The 16,000-nt window shown below is 45.0% G+C and overlaps 1 protein-coding gene across 3 annotated transcripts in view; it reads right to left on the reverse strand.

The window, feature by feature from the left end:
- The window catches only part of DENND2A (DENN domain containing 2A), a 104,134-nt gene that overhangs the window by 76,777 nt on the left and 11,357 nt on the right, over nt 1–16,000 (reverse strand). The window contains exons 2-3 of one of the 3 annotated variants that reach the window (XM_060021000.1): nt 766–823; nt 356–457 (exon numbers count right to left, since the gene is read on the reverse strand). The exons of 1 other annotated variant lie outside the window; for it this stretch is intronic. In XM_060021000.1, coding sequence (XP_059876983.1) covers nt 356–429 — 74 coding nt within the window. In that variant the 5' untranslated portion in view covers nt 430–457; nt 766–823. The remainder of the gene's footprint in view (nt 1–355; nt 458–765; nt 824–16,000) is intronic. One more of the 3 variants, XM_060020999.1, reaches the window with a different exon arrangement.

Here is a 16,000-nt window from a genome sequence, read left to right on the forward strand (position 1 = left end):
CAGGCTATGTGGACAGATGCAGCTGCAAAGCTTTAGGGCTCAACGATAATTAAAATACCTGCACATCCTAGTAGTTAGAAAAATAAACCCTGGACTGGAAGGCATACATGGGGATAGGGCCTGAAGTGGAACACTGGGCACCAGGAAGACCTTTCCTTGACCACTCTGGTCTTGGGTTGCTGACTGAACGCAGTGCATGGAGATGATTTACTGGAGGCTCACCACCAAGACTTGGAAAAGAATGCCTCCTTAGTTCAGGGAGGCAGGGTTAGTGAGGAGGGAAAGGCAGTAGAAAAAGGAAGGAGACTGTGAATCCGGGCCAACTTCTGCGTTCCTGGGGGAGAAAAGTTCTTACTTGTCAGCCAATTTGTGGCCCAGGTTTTCAGTCTGGCTGTGGCTGCCCTTGGCTGGCCTGCACACTGTCATCATGTCAGCACCGAGAGGAGCTCCAAGTCGCCTGGGGGAACAGGGATGCACACTCAGTGAGCCATGGCAGCAACTCTAGGGCCCACACCCCAAACTATTTATCTCTGGTGGATTCCACCCAGGAGTAGAGGGTGACAGAGATGCACCATACAGAATCCTTGACCCAGGAAGGGGTTGGGTCAAAGGCACAGAATCCTGAGGTCCACCCAGATTCAGACCCCATGCCAGCACTTCTCGTGTGTGTGTGTGTGTGTGTGTGTGTGTGTGTGTGTGTCTTTTAGATAATGTAACCAAGATTTTTAAGAAAACGTATAAACTTAGAAACTAAACCATAAATACCAGCACAAGTTGACACTTTTTCAAGGCTCTGTAAGAACATGTGATGAGCTAACAGCCCCTAAAGAAGAGAAGAACTATTACTTTATTTGAAACAAGAAATAAACCACCTGCTAAAGTGGAAATACCTACCCAGAGCTACTCTACTCTTCTGCTGCCCCCATGCTGGGTGTAAACCCACACTGTCTTTGGAGCCCTGTACATAGATTCACGTCTTTTCCACTGAACCTCCCAGGAATCCCTCTCCCACCTCCTCCTCAAGCTTCCAGGATTCCTATCCCCTCGCTCAGGAAGGCTTACCTGATTAGTAGTTTTCTAACTACTAGGATGTGCAGGTATTTTAATGATCGTTTCTTGGCCTAGGCAACCCCTCCCCCCAAGAAATCAAAGGGCTAGGCTTTAAGACATGCATGTACCTCTTGGGGACAAGGAGAGGGAGGCTAGAGGGAGAAAGAAAAAGAGAAGAGTGAACATGGGCAACAAATTAAAGAAGAAGGAGGTTAGGAAACGGCGAGCTGAAAAAGCCTCTAGAGAAACTGTGGGAGAAGGACGGAGCTTGGGCCTGCCCACAGAACCCGGTTGTCCCCCTTTCCAGTGAGCGGCACCCTGCATTTTGGGGTATGTCAGTGTTGAAAGCAAGCCCAGTTCTTCAAAGAAGCCAGGCCCCAGGTCTCTCCCCTCCGTTAGGGAAAAGAGCCCTGAGAGGCCTTTCAGGGACAGGAAGGAACTCACTGCCCCTCTCCTAAGCTCAGCAAAGCTTCTGGAGCCTTCTATGCGGCTGGGCTGACAGACACTGCTCCTCTGTCCTGCATCTGGCAGAGGCCCCATGGGACTCAAGGGTAGCAGCCACTCCCCGCTGCTCTCTGCACGTCTGCACTCTGCCTCCACACAGACCAAGCCCACAGAGATGCAGCCTTGCTCCGCGTGAGCAGCAACTCTCCCCACTCACCCTCTTCTTTCGAGCTGGCATCCTCTTTCACTGGCTCTCTGAATAGGTGCCAGGCCCTGTGCAGAATGCTCTGGGCACTCAAGGATGAGTAAGACATGATGTCTGCCCCTGGGGAGAGCACCGGGACTGTGCTTGGGTCACGATCAGCCCCATAACCCCCTCTCTCCTCAAGGGAACGGTTTCCTTATACTTCCTAGGAAGCCATAGCTTTTTCAAAAAGCACAAAGCGCACTGTGTCTAATGCACAGAGAACCATGGATGAACTCTGAGGTTAAAGATCCCGAGAAGCACTTAAACAACATGGTACTTAAGTGAACTTGATTCCCATCAGGCAGTAATAACTTCCAGTCCGAAAACCACAGTCTCTAGAGAAACAGCTGATACCACAGTCTGAGAAGCAAGTTCAAGTGGGCTTAAGGGGCTGGAACTGAGGGGGCATAGAACCCAAGGCACACTCAGCAATCAGCTCACCAACATTTCTAAATTCACAGAAGAATGGAAAATGCTGCTCCCACAAAACTTTGTCACTTCCCTTTTGTCTCTGATGTTTAAAGGTCATTAATTAGGTGACAAGCCTAGCCTAATTTGCTAGGTGGGAGAACTCTGTGACGTAAATTACCAAGATAAACTTCTCTATCACTTTATAGGTCTGGGAATACAAGATGGAGCTGTTTCCCAAAGTGTGGTCCATGAAAGTTCTTATGTTTTTTGAATATTCAAACATTCCCGTAAGTTTTTTAAACTGTCTTACAAATTAAAGAAGATATTTTTTAAATGCCGATATCTATAGCTGATTATGTTTATCAGTCTAGCCCATAATCAAGTTTTGTTTTTCTTCTTGCTAAAGTGAATACTGTAAAATCTGTTCTTGACTCAAAGGTTCTCTTTGGAAATCAATGTCAAGTTGATTGGAGGGATCAGGTGAAGTTAAGAAGTGGTGGGAGGGGCTTCCCTGGTGGCGCAGTGGTTGGGAGTCTGCCTGCCGATGCAGGGGACACGGGTTCATGCCCCGGTCCGGGAAGATATCTAATTAAAAAAAAAAAAAAAAAAAAGAAGTGGTGGGAGAGTCTTTTCAGCTTTTAATGTTAGGAACTCCCTTCTAACATCTCAACATCTTACTCCTAATTACTTCTCTGAATTACCTTTTTACTTTTTCAAGAGAGAGAAAGAGACAGATTATAGTGAGATACTTCTGGCCAGTCTTAAAAGCCCACAGAAAATTTAATTGCTCCAGACTGACACTACTAGATCAAAATGCTATATTATTTTGTGACTCCTTCAAGTTTACCCACTAAGGCTTGAAATTCCAGCCTGATTTCTGAAAACACTATTTTTTTAAAGGGGCCTGGGGTACTAAATGTGAGATCATTAATTTAAAAACAAGTATTTCCCCCCAAAAGGGTCAAGATTTTAAAACAGATATAAAGTGTTTCTCCACAAGTAGGAAGGAGGCAGTTGACATATCAGATCTTTTCCCGGGAGCAGTTCTTACAGGAGAGCCTGAGGGTGCCTGAAGGAGAGAGGGGAACAGCCCTGTGTGGAGAGAAGCGAGGAGTGCCAGCGGGGAGATGGTAACTCCTTTAGAATCTGGCCCATGCCTGCCTGCTCTCCTCCCTCCATTGCCATTTGAGGAACCAGCAAAGGCAGGCAGGAAACACCACCTGGTGAAGCTAGCATAGTCTTAAATACCAGGAGCCCAGTAAGACAGCTACTCATGGTCTGAGGCTTGGCCTCTTAGAGTGCTTCTACTTATAATAAAGCATTGTTCATATTTTGTTCTGGGCATTAATTATCCATTTATGATATTTAAAAAAAAGGATATAGGATGCCATGGATTGTTGATGTCACCAACAGTAATAACCTTCTTCCTATTAGCTCTGGTGGGGTTTTTATGTTGGGAACAGGGAGGTGATACATGGTCTACAGAAATTTTGCAATCAAGGTCACTTACAAGAAGAAGTTTGGATAGTACTGGTTTAGGGACTGCTATAAAAAAACCCTGGACATGTTTAAGCCACAGGACATGGTGGGGGTGGGAGCAGGAAGAACTGATTTTCCCCAAATCATAAAACAAAAACAGTGATTTAAATAAAAAATGAAATCTGGAAATGTCGATCAATGGATGAATGGATAAACAAACAAAATGTGGTCTAGCCATATAGTATAATGTTATTCAGCTCAATCTTAAAAAGGAACAAAGGACCATTACATGCTACAGCATGGCTGAACCTTGAAAACACACTACGTGAAAAAAGCCAGATACAAAAGGAATATTGTATGATTGTATTTATATGAAATGTCCGGAATAGGTAAACCTATAGAGGGAAGTGGAATTGGGATGATTACTAACAGGTAAAGGTTTCTTTTGGGGATGACAGAAATGTTCTGGAATTAGATAGTGATGATAGCTGCACAACACAGTGAATACATTACAAGTCCTTAAATTGTGCACTTTTTTGGGGGGGGGCTGCGTTGGGTCTTCGTTGCTGCGTGCGGGCTTTTCTCTAGTTGCGGCGAGCGGGGGCTACTCTTCGTTGCGGTGCGCGGGCTTCTCATTGCAGTGGCTTCTCTTGTTCTGGAGCACCGGCTCTAGGGGCTCGGGCTTCAGTAGTTGTGGCACACGGGGTTAGTTGTTCTGCATCATGTGGGATCTTCCTGGACCAGGGCTTGAACCCGTGTCCCCTGCATTGGCAGGTGGATTCTTAACCACTGTGCCACCCGGGAAGCCCAACTGTGCATTTTTAAATGGTGAATTTTATGTGAATTATATCTCAACTGAAAATACAGTATAAGTATATTCAATGAAATTTGGGCAGGGGAGGAAGTGGAGTGAGGAATACATAACTATAATTTTCCAGTGCCCTTTAGTGTTCTAAGGCTAGTATGTTAGTTCTGAAATATAAGTAAATGTATACGATACATAACTTGATTCATAAAATGGTCAGACTTGAAATACTGAATGAAAAATACAGTTTAGTTCATAAATGATTACATACTAATAAAATTAAACTTTGAGTGGTTTTTATTTGCGTTGCAAATAAAACTACAAGGGCTTCTCTGGTGGCGCAGTGGTTAAGAATCCACCTGCCAATGCAGGGGACACAGGTTTGAGCCCTGGTCAGGGAAGATCCCACGTGCTACAGAGCAACTAGCCTATGCACCACAACTACTGAGCCTGCGCTCTAGAGCCCGTGAGCCACAACTACTGAGCCTGCACTCTAGAGCCCGCAAGCCACAACTACTGAGACCATGTGCCACAACTACTGAGCCCATGTGCCACAACTACTGAAGCCTGCACACTTAGAGGCCGTGCTCCACAACGAGAAGCCACTGCAATGAGAAGCCCGTGCACTGCAACGAAGAGTAGCCCCTGCTCACCGCAACTAGAGAAAGCCTGCGTGCAGCAACGAAGACCCAACGCAGTCAAAAATAATAAAATAAATTATTTATTTTTAAAAATAAATAAATTAAAAAAAAAACAAAAAAACCTACAAGCTTTTCAGCTTTAATGATTCTAATAACTTAGTTTTATCAGCTTGTAAAGAGCAGGCAACAAAATTGAGAAGAAACTATAACAATTACAGTAGAACAAAAATAGTTATTTTCTCAACTGAGCTTTTTTTTTTGGCTGCACAGCTTGCAGGACCTCAGTTTGCAAGGGATTGAACCTGGGCCACAGCAGTGAAAGCCCAGAATCCTAACCACTAGGCCACCAGGGAATTCCCTGAGCATTCTTCTTATTAGCAAGCATACCCAGAAGGTGTTTGTTTTCAGAAAATATGTTGAGAAGGACAAAAACAAAACAAAACAGTGCACAATCACATAACACAACTCTTGCTGCGTCTGACTGCTTAGTGAAGCTCTTTCCTGAGCCTCTTGATGCTTCATTTTCATTATCTTCAAACAAACAAAAATAATTTTTAAAATTAAAACAGGCCACTCTAGTTCTTTACATAACAGCTTTTGGGGTGGACTATTTTCACAAAAACAGCAATATTTTCACATTTGAAAGAAGATGGGGGATCCTGAAGCAGGTGAGTAACAACGGAAGCCAAAGGCTACGTGCTGCCTCAGAACCACACCCGGGGGCCATATTTGGCAAAATCACAGCCTGCACTTTCAGACCAAATGTTTAAGCAGTGCCTGCACACCACGACCAGACTCCAGGTCCTCAGTACACACGCCAGGTAAAGCCTGTGGCAGAGCCAAGTTAATGGCTTTTCTGGTAACGACCAAAGTCTTTCTATTTCTAGAGTTCTGCTTTAAGCCCAGAAGATTCCCCCTTCAAATAAGCGTGTTCAAGAAATGTTTGTTGGGGCTTCCCTGGTGGCGCAGTGGTTGAGAGTCCGCCTGCCGATGCAGGGGACACAGGTTCGTGCCCCGGTCCGGGAAGATCCCACATGCCGCGGAGCGGCTGGGCCCGTGAGCCATGGCCGCTGAGCCTGTGCGTCCGGAGCCTGTGCTCCACAACGGGAGAGGCCACAACAGTGAGAGGCCCGCGCACCACAAAAAAAAAAAAAAAAAAAAAAGAATCCGCCTTCCAATGCAGGGGACACGGGTTCAAGCCCTGGTCCGGGAAGATCCCACATGCCGCAGAGCAACTAAGCCCGTGCGCCACAACTACTGAGTCTTCGCTCTAGAGCCTGCGAGCCACAACTACTGAGCCTGCGTGCCACAACTACTGAAGCCCGAGCACCTAGAGCCGGTGCTCCAGAAGAGAAGCCACTGCAATGAGAAGCCCACGCACTGCAACGAAGAGTAGCCCCTGCTCGCCACCAACTAGAGAAAAGCCCACGCCAAAATTAAATTAAAAAATAAATATTTTTTAAAAAGAAAAGATGTTTGTTGAATGAGCGAACACATATACCATTTTCTTATACTCAACAGATGACTGGATAAACAAAATGTGGTCTAGCCATACAAATGGAATATTATTCAGCCATTTAAAAAAAAAGAACTATTACATGCTACAACATGATGAACTGTAAAAAAATACTAAGTGGGAAAAAGCCCAGACACAAAAGAAATATAGCATGATTCCATCTACATGAAACGTGCAGAATAGATAAATCCATAGAGATGGAAAGTATTAATAGATTACTGTTGCCAGGGGCTGTGTGACGGGGAGTGGGGAGTGACTGCTAATAGGTACGGATTTTCCAGGGGAGGAGAGTGATGAAAATGTTCTAAAATTAGTGGTGATAGTTGCACAAAATAGTTAATATGCTAAAAACACTTATAGTTAATATGCTAAAAACACTAAAAACTGTGTATTTTAAAGGGGTGAATTTTATGGTATGTGAATTATATCTCAATAATGCTGTTATTTTTTTAATATTTATTTATTTAGCTGCTTGCGCCGCGTCTTAGTTGCGCAGGCGGGCTCCTTAGTTGTAGCATGTGAACTTTTAGTTGCGGCATGCATGTGGGATCTAGTTCCCTGACCAGGGATCAAACCCAGGTCCCCTGCCTTGGGAACATGGAGTCTTAACCACTTTGCCACCAGGGAAGTCCCCTGTTATTATTATTTTTTTTAATCAGCAAGGACAGCTGCTAAAATTGAGGAGTGCTGGCCCCACCCCAGACTGAGTGAATCAGACTGCTAGAAGAGGGCCTAGGAGTCTGCATTTATAAGTTCCCCCGGGAATTCATAGGCTTAGAGTTGAACCCTAGAGTTTATCTTCCTGTCACTGGTATTGTCAGTCAGCAACAGATCTACTCTCCTTTGCCATCTTCCTTTGCAAGGCAGTCTTTTACTCCAGCGTGTCTCTCTGCTCCTATTTTTCAGAGCATCTCTGAAATCCGATGGAGGTGTTATCAGCACACAGTGAGTTGCTCCTGTCCCTCAAGCCCAGGTGTAAATGCTCCAAGATGCTGTTTCATAGATCGTCCCTACACAGGCAGGCTTCAACAGCAAGACTCATTTTCACCCTAAGGAATGGCCTCCAGACCGAGAGCATAATCTGAGTCATTTTAAGACTTTCTGTGAGTATGAATACCCAGTTACTGACAATAACAGTTTCTTTGAACAACCTGATCAGTATTTTCTTGACCTACACCTGTCAGTTGTCTGACAAGTGAAGCCACTGGGAATCTGTGGCTTGAGCAGCCTGAGGCTGTAGACTGGACCACATTTTTTGATGCTCCTGAGGCCAGAGATAGTGAAAGATTTTTATTATTCTCACTTTTCGTAAACCCAGGAAGGATTTTTCACACCTGCAGAACAATCCTACATAGAGAGATGTATTTGGCCACCTTTGTAGGATGGAAACACATTTTTCACTTGACAATATTTGCAGATCATGTGTTTCCCCTCACTCACTTGCAGTGTGGAAATACTTCCATATGTTGCCTTTCGGTTCACGATTTTGTGGAGGATAAAAAGCAAGAAAGTACAATTAGGTGGCCATCTTGCATATGAACACTAAACTACTGTGTGTATAAAGTTTTAGTGGTGTCACCCCTCCCAAGTTAATGCTTAATAACTACTAGAGTCACCTCTCTGGAAAAAGTTACTATGAGTTTGCCATAAATCATAAAAGTAGGAGTTATGGGAGTTATGAAATATGCTAATACTGCGAAAATATGGTTTAAAAATCTGAATTCAGGTAAATATTTCTTTTAAGTAAAAAAGTACACCTCCTTTTGTTTCTTTTAGGTATTACAGGTCACCAAACTTGGAGAAGTCAGGTTCTAACTTCTTTCAACTCTCAAACATTTAAACTTACTCTTCCTTCTCTCTGTTCTTGGCTAGGCCAGAAGCCACTTCTTATTTCTAACCTCTGCAGAAGTCAATGTCAATGCTCCTACCATTCTTCTGATGAGGAAATCAAACCAAGGGAAGTTAAGTCACTTGTCTAAGTACATATAACAACTCAAGTGGTAGAGCCAGGAATGAGTCTATGTTTTGAGCCCAAGCCTGGTGCTCCTTATACAGTATCACTGTGGCTTCATATTACATTTTCTAATCTAGACGAGAACTAGACTCTAGCTGATTATTTTTAGTGTTGTTCAGCTCTTCAAGATCAGCAATTGTTTTATTCTTTTACACCATGCTGAATTTCATAAACACTTGCTAATTGAGTGAGCTGGGAGGGAGACTGAAGGTTTTTTTGTGGGTCTCTCTTTTTATGGTTCTGTGATTAAACATTTCTCTACTTTGGGAGTCTATCCTAAAGAATAATCCTAAATATGGAAAAATGTATGCATAAATGTTCATAGCTATATTATTTATAATACTGAAAATTACAAAAAACTCAAATGTCAAGCAATATAATGGTAATATAAACTATAATACAGCTTTCAGTGAAATATTATATAGCAAATTAAATTACGTTTAAGACTACTACAATTCTATTGAGATAGAAAGTAGATTAGTGGTTGTCTAGGTTGGAAGCGGGTAGGTGGGGAAAATGGGGAGTGACTGCTAATGAGTATGCGGTTTCTTTCTGGAGTGATGAAAATTTCTAAAATTGATTGTGGTGATGGTCGAACAACTCTGTGAATACACTAAAAACCATTAAACTGTACACTTTAAATGGGTGAATTGTATTATATGTGAATTATACTTCAATAAAGCTGTCATTTTAAAAAAGTAAATTAAAAAGTCAAGCTAAAAAAAAGAGACTATTGGGACTTCCCTGGCGGTCCAGGGGTTAAGACTGAGCTTCCACTGCAGGGGGCACAGGTTCGATCCCGGGTTTGCATGCGTGCAGCACAGCAGAAAAAAAAAAAAAAAAAACTATTACTAAATGGAAAAAATGCTCACGTTGTGATGTTAGCCAAAAGGAACAGGATCCAAAAGCTTGCATACTATATGAGTAAAACATGTTTCTAAAGGGGGCAGGGGGAAGGAATCTATTCCTACTCAAAATCTCACACATAAGAAAATGACTGGAAGGAAATGTAACAAAGGATTAACAGTAGCTGTCATCAAGTAAGAATCTTGGAATGATTTTTTTCTGTTCTACTTATCTATATTTTCAACAACAACAAAAAATAGATTTCCAATTTTTTTGTAATAAGCATGCATTATTATTACTATCACAAATAACAGGGGAAAATGTAAACTCAGCTGTTACCTGCGGGAGTCAGGGTCTGCCCTGGGGCGCCCCCAACAGGCCACATGGTCGTTCTGCAGCTACAACGACAGCTGCAGGGTATCGGGTCGGCTGAGCCTGTCACTCCACTACTTGTTGGGCTTTGCCACAGTATCTCCTGAACGAAAGGGTAAGTGATACATTCTCATTTCCTCCTTTCCCTTAGTGACTAACAAGGCTTGGATCCTGGTCTCCAGTAACCACTTCCCAGTACAGATGTTCCCATGGGTTCAAAGAGAGATTATATGGGGACCTATGGCTAACAGGGAAATAGTCATGTAATTCATTCTTCCAACTAATAATTGTGTCTACTGCACACAGGGAACTGAGTGAAGCTGGGAGAAATGTAAACTAAACCATTTACTTGCCCTCTGAGAGTTTTCATTCTCATACAGAAAATAAGATGTGCACGACAGTACTGTATTATATACTTGGAAGTTGCTAAGAGAGTAGATCTTAAATGTTTTCACCACACAAACAAAAAAAAGTTAACTGTGTGAGGTGATGGATGTGTTCACTAACGGTATATGGTAATCATGTCACAATATAAATGTATATCAAATCATCACGTGTACACCTTAAACTCACACAATGTTATATGTCAATTATATCTCAATAAAGCTGAGGGATGCAAACAAACGTCCTTAATACAAAAGACATGTCTTTAATACAAAACACAATATGATAAGCAAAACAGGTGACAGCAGATTCCTTTGCGGATCTGGGCTCAAAGGGTGGGCTGAATTTCCTTTGGGGTGTATGGGTGAAAGGCAAAGATGTTTGCATAATCTCAAAATGGCTAAATGCTTAAGAAAGGACAAACTCCTGAATGAAAAGCAGCACTGATTCTGTAAGGAATTACACCCAACTGATTTGCTGGATTTCCTTGCAGGAGTCAATCGAGATGTGAACTAAGACAGAATCTGAACACAACTTGTGTAGACTGCTGAAAGCTTTTACCAAGATCTTACCAGAAGCATGGCGACCTTAAATTTTATTTCAAAATAATTTCAAGTTTACAGAACAGTTGCAAGAACAGTACAGAAAACTCATATACTCTAACTACATTCACCACGTTTTAATATTCTCTCTCAATTAAAGAGTATTCTAAAATGCTCTTTTGGAGCTTCAGGGAAAATGAGTGCTATCCAGCCACTAGAAGCCTTCAGTGCTCATGAATCTAAAAGAAAATAGAATCTTACAAAACCAGTTTAGTGAAGTAAGTAAGCACACCCAGGTCCAAAAGACAACTCAGCCCCAACCCACTCCTGACCCTCCACCAGGACCTCCCAGGAGGACACAGAACACTTTAAAACCAGATTACCAAACGTGTAAGAAGAGCTAAGAAAACACAGAAAAATAAAAAAAGCTGAGGGGCAGAGGTGACTGCCCCTACCAGATATTCAAACATACTATAAAGCCTCTATAATTAAAACAGTGTGGTACTGCCACAATAGATAAATAGACTGATAGAACAGAAAGTCTAGACATAGGCCTAAGTATTCATAGAACTTTATATATGATCAAGGTGGCGTCTTAAATCACTAGGGAAAAGATGGACTTTTTAACAAATGGTGCTGGAATAACTGAATAGCCCCAAGATGTTCAAGTAAGATCACATTGTGAATCTGATGTGCCTGCAGCCCTGGTGAACTGAGAATGACTTGGGTCTTTCTCAGAGCCAGAAAGCCAGCTGCAGGCAAGAACCAGCTCCACAGAGGGGCTGCAGCCCTGAGGGGTTGACAGTAGCCCCTGACCAGTATCTGTCATATCCCCTAAAGAGCTCCAAATGCCTTCTGAACCTGCTGTAATTTGAACGGAATTTCAAAATTCTGATTTTCTCCCCTATGGTAGCCCTAGATCTTATCACACATTTGTACAGCACCTGATTTCCGCATCATACACACATTATAACGTACGTAAGCCCCCTGCCTCCTGCCAGTTTCCAGATGTAATTCTTGTTATGCTTATTTTTGAAGAGAAGATTAAGGTTCAGAGACTTGCCCAGGATCACAGTGTTTAAGTAGCAGAATAGAGAATCTTATGATTTGTATCTTTCTACTCCGAATTCTATATTTCGCCCCCAAACCTTGTTATCTGTTCTCTTAGTATCTTCAACCAGAACCACCCGATCGACACCTCTCACAAGCCTGATGCAAGAATCTGCTACTCAGTGATGCCAGTACCCCTGGGGACAGTAACCTGAAGGCCTGACCCCCTTTCTTCCAAGGGCAGCAAGCAGGAAATAGCTTTCATTCATAACCTTTGGAAAGGCCAGGGTAAGGAAATGAACACTGTTACATACTATGACCTGTTAGGCACTGTACTAAGCACTTTACCAACATAACATCTTAGAAACCAACATCTTAGAAATAACGCATCTCCCAAGAGAAATGAAGACATATATCCACATATGTTCTTGTATACTAACATTCAGAGCACATTATTCTTGATGGTCATACAGTGGAAACAGTCCAAATGCCATCAACTGATGAATAAACAAAATGTGGTATACCCATACGATGAAATAATATTCAGCCATCAAAGGAATGATGACACATGCTACAACATACTAAGCCTTGAAGACATTACGCTAAATGAATAGAAGCCAGTCACAAAAGGCCACAAATTGTATAAGTCCATTTATATGAAATGTCTGGAACAGGGGTATCTACAGGACAGAAAGTAGATTGATGATTGCTTAGTGCTGGAGGAGATGGAGTGGGCGCTGGGGGTGATGGCTAAGGGGTGTGGGTTTCTTTTGCCATGTGATGAAAATGTTCTAAAATTGGTGACGGTTGCACTCTGTGGATATACTAAAAACCATTAAACTGTATGCTTTAAATGGATGAATTTTTTTGGTATGTGAATTATACCTCAATAAAACTGTTACAAAAAAAGGAAGGGAGGGAGGGAGGGAGGGAGGAGGGAAGGAAGGAAGGGAGGGAGGGAGGGAGGGAGGGAGGGAGGGAGTAAGGAGGGAAGGAAGGGAGGGAGAGAAGGGAGAGAGGGAGGGAGGGAGGAAGGAAGAGAGGGAGGGAGGGAGGGAGGAGGGAAGGAAGGAAGGGAAGGGAGGGAGGGAGGAAGGAGGGAAGGGAGGGAGGGAGGGAGGAGGGAAGGAAGGAAGGGAGGGAGGAAGGAGGAAAGGAAGGGAGGGAGGGAGGGAGGAAGGAGGGAAGGGAGGGAAGGAAGGGAGGGAGGGAGGGAGGGAGAGAGAGAAGGAAGGAAGGAAGGAAGGAAGGAAGGGAGGAAGGGAGGGAGGAAGCGAGGGAGGAAGGAGGAAAGGAAGGGAGGGAGGGAGGGAGGGAGGGAGGAGGGAAGGAAGGGAGGGAGGGAGGGAGGAGGGAAGGAAGGGAGGGAAGGAGGGGGGAAGGAGGGAAGGAAGGAAGGGAGGGAGAGAAGGAAAAGAGGGAGGGAGGGAGGAAGGAGGGAAGGAAGGAAGGGAGGGAGGGAGGGAGGAGGGAAGGAAGGAAGGGAAGGGAGGGAGGGAGGGAGGAAGGAGGGAAGGGAGGGAGGGAGGGAGGAGGGAAGGGAGGGAGGGAGGGAGGAGGGAAGGAAGGAAGGGAGGGAGGAAGGAGGAAAGGAAGGGAGGGAGGGAGGGAGGAAGGAGGGAAGGGAGGGAAGGGAGGGAGGGAGGGAGGGAGAGAAGGAAGGAAGGAAGGAAGGAAGAAAGGGAGGGAGGAAGGAAGGGAGGAAGCGAGGGAGGAAGGAGGAAAGGAAGGGAGGGAGGGAGGGAGGAGGGAAGGAAGGAAGGGAAGGGAGGGAGGGAGGGAGGAGGGAAGGAAGGGAGGGAGGAAGGAGGGAAGGAAGGAGGGAAGAAGGGAGGGAAGGAAGGAAGGAAGGAAGGGAGGAAGAGAGGGAGGAAGGAGGGAAGGAAGGGAGGGAGGGAGGAGGGAAGGAAGGAAGGGAGGGAGGGAGGCAGAGGGAGGAGGGAGGGAAGGAAGGAAGGGAGGGAGGGAGGGAGAGAGGGAGGAGAGAAGGAAGGAAGGGAGGGAGGAAGGAAGGAGGGAAGGAAGCAGCATGTACCAGGTACATATTTGTAAGTTATAATAGTATCCCTGGGTTTTTTGGGTTTTTTTGCGGTACGCGGGCCTCTCACTGCTGCGGCCTCTCCCGTTGCGGAGCACAGGCTCCGGACGCGCAGGCTCAGCGGCCATGGCTCACGGGCCCAGCCGCTCCGCGGCATGCGGGATCCTCCCGGACCGGGGCACGGACCTGTGTCCCCTGCACTGGCAGGCGGACTCGCAACCACTGCGCCACCAGGGAAGCCCTATCCCTGGGATTTTAAGAGATGTGTGTAGCCCCAAAGCCCTCGCTCTAGTACGCCATTACCTCCTTCACAAGCACTCTCTCTAGCAAAGTAGCGAGTGAATCTGAGGAACCGGAATTCTTATGAATGCAGTGGTTAAGACATATGAACACATAACGGTTACAGAAACATAACAGGTAGTAGATCTGACAGACACTATCCAAGGCTTGCCTACCTCACAAAACGGTCCCTTTTCTGAAAACTGCCCTTTCCCTCCTCCACAGAGGCCTCAGAGACCCGGGCAGCCATGTTGGAATGATGATCCCACCCCCAGCCACAGCTGATTGGCTCTAGAGGAGGCCTAACTCAAGTCGGGCCAATCAGGTTCTGCTTCCAGGTAGTGTGGCTGGAACACGGAAACATGGCGCTGTGAGGCCGCCATTTCCAGCCTGTGGACGAAAGAGCAGAGGGAGCTGGGCTGTGGGGGAGAAGAGTGATGCCGGCGGAAGGAGGGTTCTGCACTCCCTCAATCCCATCCACTCTTAAGGCCAGGCTGCATTCCTGCCCGCGGGTTCCACGAGATATCTTTAGACCCTTGTTTGCTTAAGCAACCAAAAGAATCCCCACTAACACAGTGTCACGTTCAATCTATGTTCAACTACTTTCCCAAAACGAAAAAAGAAAGCTAGTGTGCGTGTGAGTTTTAAACATGAATCTGCACCCATATGGCTGAAGCTGAGCCAACTGCAGCTACTAAGGAAACCAAACCCCCATTAGGTTCGCCTCCAGCGTGGCACAGAAGGTTGCCTGTGATCGAATCATTCCTATTACCCTATTGAGAAGTCCCTTTCCCTTTCTGGGGAGATTCATCATGACACTGGAGGTGCTGGGAACATCTGAAGTCTTAGTAAAGCCGTGTCATGAGACCTAATCTTTCTAAGGACCTGAACAGCATATTATAAGCATTAGTACAGGAAGATCTGCTGAACTCTTGGATGAAGTTAAATAGGCCATGGTATCAGAAGATGTACAGTTTCTTTCCTTCCTTCCCAATAAAACCTCAGTGAAAAAACTCTGGCCTTACATTGGGCCTCTTACAATGAGAGGTTACTGTGGGTAAATGAACAAAGAAAGGAATGTATGCCTTCTTCAGCTCTTATTTGGACCTACAATATACGAGAAAGCAGATCTCACATCTCTCCCACATACCCTAGCAGGGACACATTTGAATAAAAAAACATTTACAAGAGGTTGCATTGTCTGAACACCAGAAGAAGAGCTGAGTTGACAGTAGGAAAGGGATGGACGAATCCTTTTCCCATCCCTCTGTCTATTTATGGGAGTCATTTCCCTTCAGGAAATGCTGAGCCCCTTCTCCCAGGACCCTGTTGGGAATGACGCCTGCGCTGGCTGACCCAGCCTTCCACATCCTCCTCCTGGCCTCGGCAGCTCTCCCCTCGTGACCCCCGTCAGTCACTGGGAACCCAGCCTGTAAACGACAGTGCTTCTTAGAGTCCCCAGTCTATTGTGGAAATTCAAAGAGGAAAGGGGGAAAAAAAGGTACATAATGAAGCTAGAAAAGCCCCTGGCATGGAGAAGCTCCCAAATATAACCAAAGGCAGCAGGGAGGAAGTAAGGGCTAGAAATGACCACATTGTGGTCCAGGAATTTGTGGCTCACCTAGCTTCGGTCACCTGTCTGGGGGGGTGGCAGAGGCAGGAGCAGGACCCAAGGTTCCTGTCACCCCATCTGTCGACCCAAGGCTCATTCACCTCCTCTACACTCATTTCCCCTCCCCAGAAATGTATAGACTGACGTTTCTATAGAGAAGCTATCCCAGGAGAACCTGGGTCCACTAATTACATATTCTTCTTTTCTTCCCTTTTCTTCTTTTCTGTCAGCTAGGAGCCCAACTTTTCAGAAACCCGGAGAGAATTCTGG

Source organism: Delphinus delphis, chromosome 9, assembly GCF_949987515.2.
Source record: "Delphinus delphis chromosome 9, mDelDel1.2, whole genome shotgun sequence".
NCBI lineage: Eukaryota > Metazoa > Chordata > Mammalia > Artiodactyla > Delphinidae > Delphinus > Delphinus delphis.